Source organism: Euprymna scolopes, chromosome 17, assembly GCF_053919585.1.
Source record: "Euprymna scolopes isolate OS-2025 chromosome 17, ASM5391958v1, whole genome shotgun sequence".
NCBI classification, from domain to species: Eukaryota; Metazoa; Mollusca; class Cephalopoda; order Sepiida; family Sepiolidae; genus Euprymna; species Euprymna scolopes.
In genome coordinates, this window is record NC_136498.1 from 75,598,760 (window position 1) to 75,617,325 (window position 18,566).

The 18,566-nt window shown below is 30.5% G+C and overlaps 1 protein-coding gene across 1 annotated transcript in view; it reads left to right on the forward strand.

Moving 5' to 3' along the window:
- The window catches only part of LOC145296804 (uncharacterized), a 32,064-nt gene that overhangs the window by 8,269 nt on the left and 5,229 nt on the right, over positions 1 to 18,566 (forward strand). Inside the window, exons 6-9 of the mRNA XM_080142880.1 lie at positions 2,250 to 2,438; positions 9,616 to 9,763; positions 10,765 to 10,901; positions 16,055 to 16,334. Of these exons, the coding sequence (XP_079999006.1) occupies positions 2,250 to 2,438; positions 9,616 to 9,763; positions 10,765 to 10,901; positions 16,055 to 16,334 (754 nt within the window). The remainder of the gene's footprint in view (positions 1 to 2,249; positions 2,439 to 9,615; positions 9,764 to 10,764; positions 10,902 to 16,054; positions 16,335 to 18,566) is intronic.

Genomic DNA, 18,566 nt, shown 5'->3' on the forward strand with positions numbered 1-18,566 from the left:
ATCCAAGGGAATCACGTAATTGGAAGATGATCCAAAATAATCCAAAAGGCAGAAATCCGTGGAATAATTAACAAATAGGTATAGGGAAAGAATGCCAATAATATTATTAAAAGAAAGATAAAATATGCGTTATGCGTTAAACTCGGCTGCCAAGGCAAGGCATAATATATATATATATATATATATATATATATATATATATATATATATATATATATATATACATGATTCGTTCCAAAAGTAAAGTCTCCTATTTTAAACTCAAAAAGTTGAAGAACTTAAAAAATGGGAGCAGTATCATTAAAACGAGCGACCATTTGTGATCAAGATTTTATTTTTCCACATTGCAACCACCATTCTTCGTGCATTTTTGCCAAGAATTCAATGACGTATCTCTACTTCTGACGGACATCCATAGAAGATGTTGCTTTCTTAGAGTCTCAAATTATCAATAGCCGCAACAGATAGATAAAACTTTCAGGTTATGAATGCATAACTTCAGTCATCATGACAGTGAAATTTGCAATCCCCTCTGATCAATTCGGGTGGAATAAAAAAAAGAGGGATTACTTTTACGACGCTCCTCGTATATAGTTAAGGATCCACACCATTAAATCTAATAATATAACTGTGGCATATTGATGACATGTGCACATTTTGGATTTATCAGGAAGATATTCAAGCATTCCTGGATTATGTGAACTTCAACCGCTCATCAATACAATTATCGTGGAAAAAGAGCATAATAATAAATTACCCTTTCAAGATGTGTTGATAATTCGCACCAGGCAGATAATCCATGCATCGCAATCCAACCTTTCACTGGACAATGACTAAGGATAACCCCACACATCCATATGTGAAACGCAGCTATTACTTGCATTATGGTTCTATCTGCGCACACGTATCCCTGGTACTTCTGTTAACGAGGCGATGTCTCGAAATATTGATCTTCTGTGCCGTCTGTTGTGATCTACACCGACCAGACTCTGCATAGCGATGGCAGATCGGTTTAAAAATTGTATCGAGTTCATTTCCTGCTCTCCGTTTCCCAATTCGTATCAACATGCAGCGATTTAAATGTAATGTGTACAAACATCTTGTTGCACAGCTATCTACCTAGTTTGTCGCCTATAAATCTGGTCATGGTCACAGTAGACCCTTACGCTTCTGTAGCAATATACCTCAATAGGTGCTTAACATTGGATGCAATTTTATATCAAACAACAAAAAATAATAGAGAGGTATTCCAATTAACAAAATTGGAGCGAATTTTGATCATTTGAAGACTCACTCTTGGGATTTATTTCCAGATAGTTAATGGATTTTAAGCCCAAAATTTCAGTCGTGTGACCCTTATTTTCACACAGATTTCACCATAAGAACATATTCTACACAATGAACACATCCTGAGATGACTTACTAGAGTTGCTGAATAAATAGTTGAATACTTTCCCCGCTGCCAAAAATATGTGACTTCTGATGCGATCCTCTACTTATATAAAAGTAAAATGTGTCCGAACATGCGACAATATCTGTGGAAGTGCTGCCCAGCATCTTTTCTTGTCTTCAAACAGTAGAAAATCGACGTCGCAATTTAGTGGGAGATGGACCTCGTCTCTATCCTACAGCCCGTTTTCTCGCAGAGTAGATGTTTTTAGTCTTTTTCTACTCTATTGATATTTTCATGGTAGCTTCTCTTCCCGCCCCCCCCCGTAAAAGATTTTCAGCTAGAATTCATCTTCTACCAGTAATGTAAAGATCCGTCATTTTTTCCTCTTTACTTCTAAAATCAAACGGAACTTCCAGTAACAGTTTTTTCTAAGAACTTCCCAAAGACTATGACATGGTCATTTTCAAGTCTAATGTCAACAAATATGTATCGAGTCGTTCTTTGAATTAAACATAGTTCAAAATCCTTTCCTAGTACCGTTCCACCATCAAATTGAAAATCTCACTAACTTATACTCGAGTCGATTTGGGCCTTAGACTATTTAAAAAAAACTAAATAATACAAAAAAGAAAAGAATAAAAAAACAAAGAAAACCTAAATAATACCAAAATGCCGTTAAACATTGCGAGAATGGGATTGATTCTGTCTGGTTAAGGGATTGTTCTATTCTGTCATAGTGGGCCCATCCTCCCATATTTGAAACTTTTCGGTATTTCATTTTAAAAATATACGATAATAGACAACTTTTTAAACATTGTATATTGATATTTTTCCTTTTATTCTTCACGTTTTCTAGAAAGTGGATACGTTTGCTGAACTTTGCCAAATCGTCGGCGAACACAACTCGGAAGAGAATCCATGGCCGCTCAATTTCCTGGTAAATCGACAAATGAGCGAACCCAAAAAAGAGCATCCAAGATGGGAAATCTTGCAGCTGGTCCTTGATCAGCGTCGTTCAGGTCTGCGGCTTTGCTGCGAAATCAAGGTAGGTCACAGTGGACATATTTATATTTCTGTTTTCTTTGTTTACATAGGGGTCATTCTAGGAGAAGGGTAAACGATAAGACAGCACTACGATAATCTGTAAGGATGAAACTTAAATATGATTTTATTATATAACAAGAACAAATTTACATTAATCTGGAAAACGACCTTGGGAATCAACCCAACGGTAATGTGTTTCACAGACGGACAGTTCTAGGAAAGAAACTTTGCTCATGGAATTTTGCTTTAGTTTTAGGCACATAGAGAGCGAGAGAAGTTTTGTAGCTAGACGAATATGTGCGAGAAAATTAATTATTATATTCCTATTTAATTTCCTCCCCACGAGGACAGAGTTAGACACAATGTCGGTTTTTAGTGTGGAGAAAAGCCAGTTCTCCAAAAAAGTGGCAGTCTGAATAAGAACAAAAATAAAAAATTGTCTCAGTCATGAAGGAGTTCTCCTCCACTGACCGAGGACAGAAATAGTGAAGTGTGCTATACTATCAGAACAGATACTACACTTTGCTCCTGGTCAAGTTGTCCAGAAAGTTCTTGCCCAATTTTAAACATCGTATCGATTTGTGGAATTCCATTTTGGTAAATGCTCGCAAATGGTTTATATGTGAAACTTTTCTGCTAGTTCTCATGTTATGTAATGTGAGTTATTATTAATTAACTATATTGCATTATCCGCTATAATCAGGTAAAAGTTATAACCTGTTGATTTAGAATGAGTTCTTTAAACTAAATTGATAGTTGAATATGGTTAAATATGCGTTCAATTTTTTTAATAAAATTCTAATACCTATTAATCCCTGCCTGTGCATTTAACATATACTATAATAGTTTGTTGCACGTTATCATAACAAGGGTCTATGCAAAATTTCAACCAGATCAACCCAGTAGTTTCCGAGAGAAAAAAAAACTGTAGCAAAGAGACAGCGAACAAACAAATATAGATGTCTCGATTTGGTCTTCATCTTAATCTGATTGTTTGCCTCCTCTTTCTTTCTCATTAAGACTCAAATCTCAAGCTCTAAACTTTGCGAACTATTTCTGTATAGTTCTTGCACATATCCGTTTTTGTTGTTTAGACTCTGGCATTCTCAGAAGGATAGTCAGGCATTTGTAGATCATACGAACTGCAACAGTTCATCTATACAATTCGTCAGGGAAAAAGAACATTACAAATTATCTTCCCTCGATGAACTGATAACCTGAATTAAGTATGGGTTCTGGTCATCCATACAATGAAAACAGCATTCACTAAATAATGGCTCAATTTCGACTCTCACTTTCCTGTCGCTTATATCATTAAGCAAAGCTAATGTGTAACATTCAGAGAAATAGATCGAAGTTGCTTTTGAAAGCGCGTTATCAAATTTGAAGGGATCAATTTATAGCGTTAGGCTTCTTTGTAGTGACAAGGGTCTATCATAAAGTGCTTATAATTGTTCTAAAAAATCTCATTTTAAAAAAAAAATCTCAAGCATTAATACAAGTTGAATAATATTTAACTTGCTTTCCCTTCAAAAAATATTTGATGAATGCTCTGAGTGGAAATGAAAATACCTGTCAGTAATCTGGCATGTTCGGACGTGCCCAAAAGATGAACTATTAAAAACTGGAACAAACTTTACACACAACCTAATATATTAAAATTCGTTAATAACAGATTTTGATATTTTAATTCTGTTAGGATTCGTTTGTTGTTGGGTTTTACGGCATGTCAAGAATTATTCCGGAGTTTTACGTTGAAATCGTACATATATTTGTATAGGAACCTGTAATACTTATGCCACAAGTCTAATAGCAATTCGTGCTAATAGAATCGTATACAAGGAATTCTTTCTAAAAGGCCCTGTATTTTTTTACTTAACGAATAGAGAATTGCTTATCATAATGCAGACAAACAGAATATATAGCATAATCACGTTGATACACCGGTTCCCGCTGGATCACCGAAGTTAAGCAACGTTGAACCTGGTTAGTAATAAATGGGTGACCATTTGGGACTTCCAGGTGCTGTATGTGCTCTCCGCTTATCTCGGCATTGTTTCCAGTCGTCCTGGTCTTCTCCTTGCCACTGGACTTAAGCAGTACCGATTAAGGAAAGGTGTGGTTGAGATTGCGCAACTCTTGCTTCACTATCACATGTGAAGCTGTCCCTACAGGGGGTATCTTTTGTCTTTCAAGACTAAACAGAGGCATCCATTTATTGTTTCAGCTTAACATTCAGAATATAATGAAATGTTCAGAGAAAATTGGTGGTTATGTACATGTGTCAGCTCTGTGAAAGAGGAGGTTATAGGGCCGGTAATTACACCACAATGCTGTTCTCCATTTACCCCTGTGCAATCTGAATAAACATAAAAATCCAGTTCATTTAGTAACATGTTTCTTTCTTTCTTTTTTTTTTTTTTTTTTGCTAAGTTTGTCGCATTCGAATAGATAGTCGATTTCCCGTTCAACTAAAGGGCAGAATAATGGATGACAACGTATGGCGTTGAATGCTTGAAGCAAACGATAAAGCTAATACGTCATATACCGCCCAACTTTAAGGATCTTCGAGATATATTTCTTTAATAGCTTTAAACATATAAATAATAATATTTTTAAAATAATACTGCTTGAAACAACAGTAATATGTTTTAAAAATATGATTAAAATATGATTAGTAATATTTTTTTAATATGATTTGTAATATTTTTATTAAATATGATTAGTAATATTTTTTTAAATATGATTAAAATATGATTAGTAATATTTTTTTGAATATGATTTGTAATATTTTTATTAAATATGATTAGTAATATTTTTTTAAATATGATTAAAATATGATTAGTAATATTTTTTTAAAATAGGATTAAAATATGATTAGTAATATTTTTTTTAAATATGATAAAATATGATTAGTAATATTTTTTTAAATATGATTAAAATATGATTCGTAATATTTTAAAAATATTATTAAAATATGATTAATATTTTTTTTAAATATGATTAAAATATGATTAGTAATATTTTTAAAATATGATTAAAATATGATTAGTAATATTTTTTTAAATATGATAAAATATGATTAGTAATATTTTAAAATATGATTAAAATATGATTAGTAATATTTTTTAAATATGATTAGTAACATTTTTATTAAATATGATTAATATTTTTAAAATATGATTAAAATATGATTAGCAATATATTTTTAAAATATGATTAAAATATGATTAGTAATATTTTTAAAATATAATTAAAATATGATTAGTAATATTTTTTTAAATATGATTAGTAATATTTTTTTAAATATGATTAAAATATGAATAGTAATATTTCTTTATGATTAAAATATAATTAATAATATTTTTTTAAAATATGATTAAAATATGATTATTATTTATATGTTTAAAGCTCCTAAAGAAATTGATTTGTATAAAAATACGTATCTTGTATTATTTTTCCAATTATTGTATTGATAAAAAAAAAGTATTAAATTAAAATCCTATTACGAGATTAATGCATTTAGGTTTCTTTGTAAACAGGCCAGTTATTTTTATATATTGGGAAAAATCAATTACTTCGTGACTGTTTAGAATTTGGAAGCGATTTTTAATTATGTGGCTATCGAATATAATGTCATTTAAACTGGTTAAATTCTGTTGTTTTTTTTTTCAATTTTTTATGTATTTATGAATAGAAAGTTCTGGAAGCTATTTACATCCAATAATTTTATCAACAGAAATGAAAACAACTTAGTTACAAAGTCAAACTTGTAATTTGGCTTCTAAATGTATTTTATACGTATTTTATTTTAAAATACGTTACAGTTTTATTACAATTTGCAGTAAGCGTTAATACTAACACCCTAAACAGCTTCTTCAAAATGTTTAAATAAAATTGCATAGATTATATGTATATATATATTTTTGAAGATTATGTCCTTAAAAAAGTTTTGGAGTTTAAATAAATTTAATATTGCATATTAATGGGATGAAAGACATTTTTTTATCTGGAACGATATGAAAAACAACATAACGTCATTAGGTAAATACATAATTAATAAAACGAATTTAACTCGAAATGATTCTTCATTAAATAATATTACAAAAAATAAAAGCATAAAACTATTTTTATTGCCTGTAGACATTTTCATCGCATTCTGTTTTGTTGATTTAATCAATACTTTAATGACCAAACGATAATGTAATGATTAAATGAATGTTGAAGCAAGCAGCCTCATCTAAAATAGCAAAACAGACAAAAACGAAATTGAAACGACTCTTGGTCAACTCGAATAGATACAAGTAGTTTTGAATAAAATTAATTTCTATTCTTAAATTTTATTTCTTTTCGTGAAATAAATTTTTAATTTACTTTTAAGTCGTGAAAATATAACTCTGATTCAGTGTTTCGATTGTTGGTTGCCATGTTACCTAAAATAAATTTAACTAAAACTTTACTCCTTTCTTTTTAAAATAAATCGTTGTATCATCTTTTATGTTATTTAGGAAGACGCCGAAAGGCCTTTGATGGATTTAATTTCGTAATACGATTTTAATTTGCTACATTTTATTAATACAATAACTAGAAAAAAAATTATACAATAACGTTTAGAACGATGAGCTTCGAAGCATCATTTTTTTTATTTGTTTCAAAGCAACGGTAAATATTTTAAAATATTTCTAAACACTATTTTGATAGGATCGACTTAGACTCGTTTTAAAAAGTATTTTTCCTTCAAGAACGATCTTAAAATTTATTTTCCATCGATATTTTCCCATCTTGCGAAAAAATGCTTAATTGTATGTTGTCTAATTTGCTGTTTCCTAATTTTCTGTGCACTTCTTCAAGATGTATTTGTTTCATAACCTAAATTGGGAATCCAATGAAAACTGAAAATGATTGATATGCCGCTAAACAGCGGAACTGCCTATCAGTAGCTGTGAAAATATTTTATCTTTAGAACAAGTTGCGTTTGAGAAATGCAACGACTATTTTATTTTAAAAAAAAATCACTTTGTGTCACAGTTTTTTCTTGGAAGACCAAATAAACTGCGATATTTGAGAAATAAATGATGGACACAAAAATGTAATCTTATGAGAGATAGAAAGGAGGGGGCTAATGTCAGTGTGTGAATGCTGTTCTTGGTGGTTAAAGGTGAGACTTCACATCGTGATCTTTACCGTACAAAGAAGCAAAATGCCAAATGTCCAAGATTGATAGGTGAACTTGAGCAAAACATTCGGGTTTTTTTTTCAGACTTTACATTTGAACTTAGAGATGAAGAGAAAAAAATATATATATCAGTTCAGTTTCACGAAATTTAGCTGAAAGTATTTCAGTTGCACTGGCCATTAAACGCATCCAAGCCGCGGGCGTTTTATTTTTTTATTATTTTTTTTTTGTTTCGTTTTTTTCGTCTTTCTTAAAAAAAAGCTAAACAAAATGTAAAACGATACAGTTATTAGGTAAACAACAAAATAAATATTAACAGCAATCTTTTATTGGTGGAATATATAACCTTTGAAGCAAAAATTAAACGCAAAAGTAAATTAATAAATAAAGCCCGTCTGAACTTAGGACGTAAATCATAGAAACATCAATAACTCGAATTTATTTTGGAAAATTGTCGTCAAAACTAATCGATCATTTTAGACATGAAAAAAAAAATCATCTTCACGTCGGCCCTCGGGCTACGATTAGATTTGTTGGTTCTTCCTAATGACGAATAAGCCATTCTCATAGGCATTAACTCCTCCTTTTGAGACGAGGAAACGGTTTCTTTTCATCTTCCTAGTTAAGAACTGGGTTGGTTTATCGCTGATTGCCTAAGGAATTCCTGGCAGAGAATACTGACAGGTTCGATTCAGGGTATGTTTATAAGTTGTTCCAGACCGGCTTTTGAGGTACTTGTGATCGTCATGGTCTACCCTAGATTAAAGATTGCCTTTGTATCGCATGCGGTTTTCTTAGGGGACGTTTGTAAATAAAGGCATGAAGACAAAAATTGAGTTGAATTATTAGATAGTTTCAACACGTTTTCGTAAAGTTATTGCAGTTTTTGATAATAATGCTAATTAGTTCAATAAGAAATTTATAAAATAGTTAACCAGTTATCATCTTATACTGAAATAAATAACAAAGATTATTGGGCTATTTATATATGAAACTTACTATATCGGTCTCTCTGTGTCCTCATATACTCCGAAACTCAAATTCGTAGAGCGACGCGAGGCGAGTCAAATGATAGCATTCTTGTGGATTCTTGTTACACACACACACACACACACACACACACACACACATATATATATATATATATATATATATATATATATATATATATATATTATGTGTGTGTTTATATGTGTGTTTATGTGTGTGTTTGTGTGTGTTTATGTGTGTGTAATGAAGTAAGAAAAACAATAGAAGTAAAATATCAAACGACAGAAAAGAAAAACCATCTTTATAAGGATAAGATATCCGAAGCAAACCGGGCAATCTCTTGTGTCTTTTTCTTTCTCTTGTGTTTTAGTTATTTATTCCATTCTATCTTTTACAACACTTTGTCTTTATACTATTCTACTTAATGAAACATTATATATTTTATGCCAAAATAAAATATTAAACTTAATATATTACTTAAATATACTATATATTGTAATGTATAGTTATTATTATAAAATATAATATTAGAATATAACTATATATTGTAATGTATAGTTATTATTATAAAACATAATATTAGAATATAACTATGTATTGTAATGTATAGTTATTATTATAAAATATAATATAATATTAGAATATAACTATATATTATATTGCATAGTTATTATTATAAAATATAATATTAAAATATAACTACATATTATATTGTATAGTTATTATTTAAAAATATAATATCAAAATATAACTACATATTATATCGTATAGTTATTATTTAAAAACATAATATAATATTAAAGTATAACTACATATTATATTGTATAGTTATTATTATAAAACATAATATTAGAATATAACTATATATTATATTGTATATTTATTATTATAAAATATGATATAATATAATATTAAAATATAACTATATATTATATTGTATAGTTATTATTATAAAATATGATATCTAGTTATATTCTAAGATTATAGTATAACTAAATATAATATTTTTCAGGATCCGATTATTCAACTCGAATGCTTCGCTGATATTCGACGAGAACGCATTGACCAATTGTGTGGAGATGGTAAACCAGAATTACCATTTACGAAACTACGCTCTTCGTGGATGGCAGAAAAGCAAGAGTTGTGTTGCCATGAGCTTGGTATGTTTATTTTTATTTTTCAGATTATTACACACGCACACGAACATCCACTGTATTTTGATACAATAATAATAAATTTTTACATTGGTTTTACTACTATTACTCTTTCCTGCAGACTAAAAATACGCTCTAGCCCAATTGCCAGCATTTGCAAAAAAAAAAAAAAAAAAAAAATCTCCCAAAACGTAGCTGCCACCTCTCTGATTAAAGTTATTTAAGAGGACGAAAATACTCCATTCTGAACCTAATTTAATCAAAAAATTAAATCATTCATGTTACTTCATTTTAACCTCAGCAATCTACAATTAATAACCTTAAGTATGAGTTAGTGACAGCGTTTTTAAATTGTTAACGCGGATGCAGTTTATTCTGAGACGCTACTTTTGGTTTCGTGGAATTTAAATTGTGAACACTTTCCGGAATTGCACCGGTTTGTTCTAAAGACTTCATATACGTTGTTTTGCTGCTTTTTGAACTTGTCTTCCTTTCTCCAGATTTTTGTCAGTTTAAGATGATTCAACGAAGAATCGAAAATGTTAGGGATACATATGGATTATTATTATTATTATTATTATTATTATTATTATTATTATTTTATTTTATTATTATTATTATTATTATTTTATTTTATTATTATTATTATTATTATTATTATTATTACAGGATTATTAGAAAAATTGTAAAATAAAAAAATTGTCATGTAGCGTAGAAATTCTGTTATATTTTACAATGTTTAATTACATATATATATATATATATATATATATATATATATATACATATAATGTGTGTATGTATGTATTATAGCCATTTTCTCACAGAAGAGACGCCACTAATCTTTGCTTTCTGCTATGTTACTTCCATCAGAGATACTCGACTGAGCTCCAATCACCACTTTCGGTAAAACATCAACGTCATAAACTACAACCATTGTAAAAAGAATCTTTCTAATCGTTGGCAACCTATTTATTTATTTATTTATTTAATTTTTTTAATGGCAGGTGAAGAACGATATTCCTGTTTCGGTGAAAACTCCGCCCAATCGAATCATATTGGAAAAGGCCGTTTGATAATTCTTGATGAGACCGACCCGTTCAACGACATACACGATTACATTTACAAAAATAAAATCGTTCAGGTAAGTTCATGGACCAGAGTCTTCCACTTCAGTCATAAGTATTGGTTAGTCAATATTGTCAGTTACACTAATATCATAAGTAGTCAAACTGAAATATTAGAGTCCGAGAGATTACGTAGAAAACAAAATATGAATAATCGCAAAAGTATGAATACAATCAAGTCAAACTCATATATATATATATAGTCAGTCTTTCGTCTTTATTTACGGAACGACTTTATTAGTGAAAGCCAGATTTTTGTTCGGTGTTTTATAATTTATAAAACAAATCAAAGCAATAGACATGATGAAGAGGGAACTCGGTCACGTAAAACACAAAATCTAGATAAGGCAGACGGAACCCGTAGATACAGAGAACCAGAAAGATAAGATAGAGCAAGAAGAAAGTTTTTAGGGAAACTGTGTATTTCGGAGTTCATCGCCTGCAGTAATTGAGTGCGAGTTACGAGTTGGTAGTTTCGCTTGTTTGTTGGCCGTCTTTAAGAATCTTATATGTGGTCGATGTCTGTCTGAGACGAAACAAATAAAAACTAAGAGAATATTGAGAGCTGAAATTCTTTTATTTCTATTGACCCAAGGAAGACTTGTGTGGGATGGGGTCATCACTCTCATACGCTCTCACGCACGCATTCGGCTTGAATTGAGGTTTACCAAGGTTGAAGCAACTACGTTGACACGATTTGTCATGAAATCAAACGGCGAGGATACAAGCAGGAAAGACGTAAATATACATTCTTTTTAGCATTAATAATGAAGACAACTCTATAACAGCCATGGTGAACCTAGGTCAGAATATATATATATATATATATATATATATATATATATATATTTATTTATTTATATATATATATTTATATATATATATATTTATATATATATTTATATATATATCTATATATATTTATATATATATATATTATATATATATTTATATATGAGCAAATAGTTAATAAAATATGTTAAAAAACACTTTGAAATGAGTTAAAAACATATTTAATCTGAAAAGGAAACACTAGATAAATGGATAGTCCTTAATCCGCGGAGTTTCGAAGAAATACTTTCCTTCTAATCAGAGGGTAGGAATTAGCAAAATGCGGGATCGGATTTTGCATGCAGAAGTATTTGATGAAACAACAAGTAAGTCAAAGATCTTACTTGAAAACAAAAAAAGTGAAGCAGAGGGAATATAGTGAAGAAAAAGGTGATTACACATGAATGGATAAGACAATATATATATATATATATATATATATATATATATATATATATATATATATATATATATTTGAAACACAACACAAATGATCAATCCTGAGCTTTTCAGTTGATTTGTATCTAAAACACTAAAAATTGTCAATTATAATATAATGTCGATATTTAAGTATGTGTGTGTTTGTGTGTGTGTGTGTGTGTTTGTGTGTGTGATATAAGAACAACACATTTTCCGATCAAACTTTACTATATACCAGCTCTTTCATTATAATGCACATAACATTATATTTCGTAACTTAATAAACGTATGATTTTCTTAAATCAATACTTGCAGTAATTAAGAATAGACACGCATTCAATAAATCGATGAAAAATTCTCTGAATATATTTTGGGATAGTATAGAGGGTAAATCAAATCAGACTCAAGCGGAGAAAGACTTTTATTTTTACTTCTGACCTTGTTTTTTTTATGAATTAGTACAAAAAAAAGGCTAAAATATATCTTTTTAACTCTTAGATCGACCCCCATTTTGTATTTGCCCAGTTAACATTTTATTCACAAAAACTATTTTATTAATTCATTTTCATTTTGTTCTCACAATGTAATTATTTGAATTTTTATTTGAAAAATCTATCTATCTATACTTATACCTATATCTATCTATCTATCTATCTATCTATCTATCTATCTATCCATCTATCTATCTATCTATTTATCTATCTGGATCAAAGCAATTATTAATTTCTACTTTATTACCGCTTTCAGCCATGACTTTAATTTGACATACAGGTCCATCACTCTACTGTTATGTATATTATGTAAAAGTAGTGGTCAGACTAATGTTACCTTTAAAATATACTTTAAACTATAAACTCCCTTAAAAAATTTTGAGTCGAAGCTTTTATTGGGGCAATTACAAATTTAAATAATCATATTGTGTTTCATATTGCATGTGGGTATTTCCGCAGTTTTTGTTTTTTATCAGAAAAGTATATTTTAATGGAAAAACTAACAGGTAAATGACAAAATAATGAAAATGCGAAAACCCATAAAAAAGGCAGTTTTTCAGTGTTTATTGTTTTAAAACAAACATTTTTAGCAATAATTGTAGAAAAGAACACAGAAAAGATTATAAACGTTCGTTTATGGGGCCGATGAACATTGTCATGTTTAAAGAAACAAATTTATTTTATAACAAAATCCATCATCTGTAGATGAAAAAAAAATTATTTTTACATTTTGAGACTAGTTGCGACTGATTTTATATCAATGCGATAAAGGAAAGAAGTCAAACGGTTAAAGGAATAAATTACTTATCTCCAAAAATCTACAAAAACATCATTATTTTTATAACGACATAAACGAGATGGAGTTATATCGTTTTAGTTTTAATTTTTATTCATTTATTTACACATTTAACTTACACCAAAAGAGAAATAAAATGTCAGTTCTAAGGGAGACGACTCTTATATTCTTTAAATGAAAAATGATTAGTAAAAAAAACATTGCATAATATAGAGTGTTTGGGCCGGACACATTAAACGTTGAAATCAGAAATATGATATATTACCAATGACATGGTAACAGAAAAAAAAAATCAATTAAGAGTTGAAACAATTTTATTTCCAGAAAGGGGTAGAAAAGAGTAGCATAAACTTTGGTGGTTATTTTCAAATATACTTATATACCTATATTCCACTCGGCATAACCAAAGTTAGCTTTGGTAAGTTAAATACTATTTAGGCTTGACTGCAAAAATACGACTTCATAGCGATAGAGTATCAACTTTAAGTCTAGTTTATTTTAATTACCTCCTTTTCAAGAGGTTAGACACAAGATTAAGTGTGGATTTGATTAACGTGTTTCTGTGGAACGAACTAGATTCGAACTTGGCACACTCGGGTGTTGAGTTCGTGTCGTTAGCCACTGTCACTAATTTTAAGTTGAGTCAAGTATATGTAAATATATATTAATATATAATATATAAGTATAAAAAAAAATATTTATATATGAAAATTATATATCCATATTCCACTCGGCATAAACAAAGTTCGATTTGGTACCTTAAATGCTATTTAAGTCCGACTGTGAAAATCCAATAAAATCAGTTTATAGCTATAGATTATCAACCTTTAGTCCAAGTTATTTTAGTTGCCTCATTTTCAAGTGGTTAGACACACTGTCAGGTGTCTGGAGCTTGTGTGTTTTATTAAAGTGTTTCTGTGGGACGTTTTCGAACTTAGCACACCTAGATGCTGAGTTCGTGTCGCAAACTACTTAGCCACCGTCACCAATTTGTAAGATGAGTTCAATATATACAAATATATAGTAATTTTAATATACAGGGTGTACTAATAAAATGTATACACTCTTTAAATGACCATAAAACCAAGATTTATTATAAGAAAGAAAAGTTTCATACATCAAAATACTGTGAACAAATATAGAAACCAGTTAATTATCGAAAGTGTTCAAATTATTGATCATTGTCGTTCATGAACAGCTGGCAATGTTCAATGATTGAATCGAAAACGTTCCTAATTAGTCCAATAGGTATTTTGACACATCTCCTTTCAATGGTTGCTTTCAACTCATTCATTGTAGTGGCGTGAACCCTGTGTTTAACATGCTCCCACCCACCGACCCCCAAAAAGAGAAAAATCCGGGGGGGGGGGGTAAATCCGGTGAGCGTGGACAGTACTCAATACTTCCTCTTCGTCTTATCTGTTTCGTAGATGACTATCAAGATATGTTTTTAAGTCATGATAATAGTGGGGAAGTGCTCCATCCTGCTGGAAGTGCCATTCTTTATTATATATATATATATATATATATATATATATATATATATATATAAGTGAAAGTGTATGTGTGTCTGTGTGCCTGTGTGTGTGCGTGCATGTGTCTTTGTACATTTCCCTACGCAATAACTCTGTCAATTTTTAGTCTACAGACTCGAAATTTGATATACAGGGTACTGAGATTTGGCCAGAAATTTGGCGATTAAGGGGGTCAAAGTTCAACGATTTGACACTTGAGAACTCTACCAAACTCCTCCAACAATTTTGGGTCTAAACACTTGAAATTTTAGATAAAGTTTCCTTGGACATGGATCTAACATAATAACTCGATTTGAGCCCAAAACAATAAATTTTAAGGGGTCATAATAGGGATGAAAATTAAAAAAATTGACCTTTTTTTTTTTTTTTTTGCTCAGCGTACACCTACAAACACCCGGGCAACGCCGGGCACCCATGCTAGTGTATATATATATATATATATATATATATATATATATATATATATATATATATATATATATATAAAGTGGACGTGTCTCTGTGTGTGTCTGTGTACATTCTCCAACGCAATAACTCTGTCAATTTTCAGTCTACTGACTCGAAATTTGACATACAGAGTACTGAGATTTGGGAAAATCTTAGTAATCGGTTTTCAGCCAGAAATTTGGCTGTTAAGGGGTCAAAGTTCAACGATTTGACCTTTGAGAACTCTACCAATCTCCTTCGATAATTTTGGGTCTAAACAGTTAAAATTTTAGATATAGATTCCTTGGACATGGATCTAACTCAATAACTTGATTTGAGCCCAAAACAATAAATGTTAAGGGTCATAATAGGGATCAAACTTAAAAAATTGACCGTTTTTTTTTTTTTTTTGCTCAACATACACCTCCAAACACCCGGGCAACGCCGGGCTGAAATGCTAGTATGAAAATATCTTAGTAGAAGAGCTAGCATGGCTGAATGTCATAATAAAGCACAGAAATTAAAAATTAAAGTAAGTTTGATTTACAATTTTTGTTTCTTATATTTCATTTCGCTACTCCAAATTTCATTCTTTTTCTGTCTTTGTTAAATATTTCTGTGTTGATGCCATGCCTTTTGTGTTGACAAAAATATGCGTATCTTGCCTTTAGGCTATCGATCCACGTGTGTCTGGATCAGATCGAGAATCATTGCCGGCCGTTTTAGCCAAGGGAGAGACGGCAGCGAGAGGCAGCAAAGGTGTTGGTCGCAACAATCGAACCGGTTCGAATCATGTCCGGCCTGGTTCTGGCAGATCAGTCAAAAGTGTCGACCTTTCGCGCGCCGACGACGATGACGCCGCCAATGATGCCAAAAAATCGGGTGGGCAAAAAACTCAAACAATGAGAGATGACCTTGTAGTGGACCCTTTTGGTTCAAAACGGATGAAAGGTACAGTGTACCGGTAACGAATTGAATGCCTTGCAAAAAAATATGACTTTTCGATTTAATCTCAACTCTTTTATTGCAGCTTTTGAATTCAAGTTTTGTAATGTCTACCAAATGTGTTTTGAATCTTCGTTCTAAGATACTTAAAATACTATCTATACTATATTTCTCTTAGTTCGTCTGTCCGTTCAGTTTTGTTTTGTTTTTTTTTTTCACGTAAAGATCTGGCTTAAATGTTGTATAGATATTTGTTATCATGAGGTGTATTACGTACTAAGAACTAAGTATTATGGTAGGGATTATAAGAGATTAGTCACCATACTCTAAAAGTTTTTGTTTCGGAAACTATTAGATCAATCTGGCTGAAATTTTGTGTGGACCTTTTTATAATAAAATGCAGCGAACTAAATATTATGGTATCCATTCGATACACAGTTAGGGATTATTAGGGATTAGTCACTACAATACCACATATAATCTAGAAGTTTTCTAAAAAATTACTTGGTCGATGTGCATGATTTGTATAGACTTTTGTTATGATGAGGTGCAGCGAACTAAATATTATAGTATCCATTCGATGCACAATTACAAAGTAATAGCGATTAGAATTTAAGGCAAAAATTAGCACTTAACCATTTTAATCTATATTTAACCAACTTTAACCATATTTAGCCATATTTAACCATATTTAATAATTTATTTAGCATAAAGCACTCATTATAAGCAAATTAAAGTATACTTGTAGTAATAATATTATCCAAGTACATTTTCTAGTGTAGTAATTATGATATTATCCAAATACATATTGTCCTCGGACTGCTTCGCAGCGAATTACAGCTTGACGGTCTTCAAATCCAGTGTCCACAATGCATGTAATACACTGTCCAAAATTATACAAACACAGTACATACTATTGATCAATGTACTCACTATATTTTACTTTATTAATTGGCTAACTTTACTTTATTTGATTAAGTTTAATCTTTGTCAGAATTCTGAAAAATTTTATATTTTAATTCTTATTCATTTTGATGCAGGTGTTACTAATCGAAAAAATTTTTATATGCCTGGTGACATTCTCTTGCTAAATTTTACGATGACAAAAAAAAACGATAATTAGACTAGCTTTACTTTATGTATTAGATGCCTCTAAGCATAGGGCATAATAATGCTGACAAATTGGTTCTTGTTAGATCGCCGATGTTGAACCTGGTCAGTATCAGTTGGGTGACAATTTAGGAATACCAAACGCCGTATGTAGGAGGACGTCGGTACCTCCCTGCAAGAACTGCAAAAATCTAACGACATTATCTCCCTTGATCGGAATGTACATGCGACTGAACTTAATATTCCCATGAAACTTCTTCTTACGTGGGAAACCGGTTCAACCTACCTAGGGGAGAATACCACTGGCATTAGATCTGTTGGTAACAAAGAAACAAGCACAATATAGCTTTATGAAATACCAGCTGGACGCCCGGCTTTGCCCGGTCGTACGCTTAAAATGATATTCTAATTTATGCAGATTACGTATGTATTATTATAGAATAAACCCTCTATTGGATATAATATATTACGAGGAATAATTTGCTCGGTGGACTAATTCGCAAAAAGAAAGAGAAAAATAATTAAAATATCAAAAATCATAATGTTCATCAAATTCTGTCTGTGTTTGTTTACAATATCACGTCAGCTGATATTTATGCTTGACGATGAATGCTCTGGAAAAGTCACTTCTGATTAATGTTTAGTTTTAAAATATGCAACCGAAGAAATGATTTGCAGCGACTTTAAATGGTGTTTTTATTTTATCATGAATTGAACTCATTAATAAGAAAAAATTAAAATAAAATGGTGAGGTACACCCGGGATTAAACAGAGGATAAGTCGATCTGTAGTCGAATGATCTCCGAATGAGTTATATCGACAAATGGTGATAATTTTTTTTTTAGAACAAATTATTTACTAAGATTTTATTATCTCCCTTGCCAGTGTAACATATAAAAATTCCGCTGTAAAAAGTTTTCTTTTTATCTATAAGAAGAAAAAAAAAAATTTTAGGATCGGATTTTTTCAATTTTCGATACTTAGTGGATAAATTTCTGTACAAAACATATCTAAGAACACCGCCAGACATATAAATTACATTTGTGTGAAATTTACAAAAAATAAGCCCAGTCGTTTCGGAACCTATGAGGAAGGAGCTCGCGCACACACACACAAAGTGACTTTCAT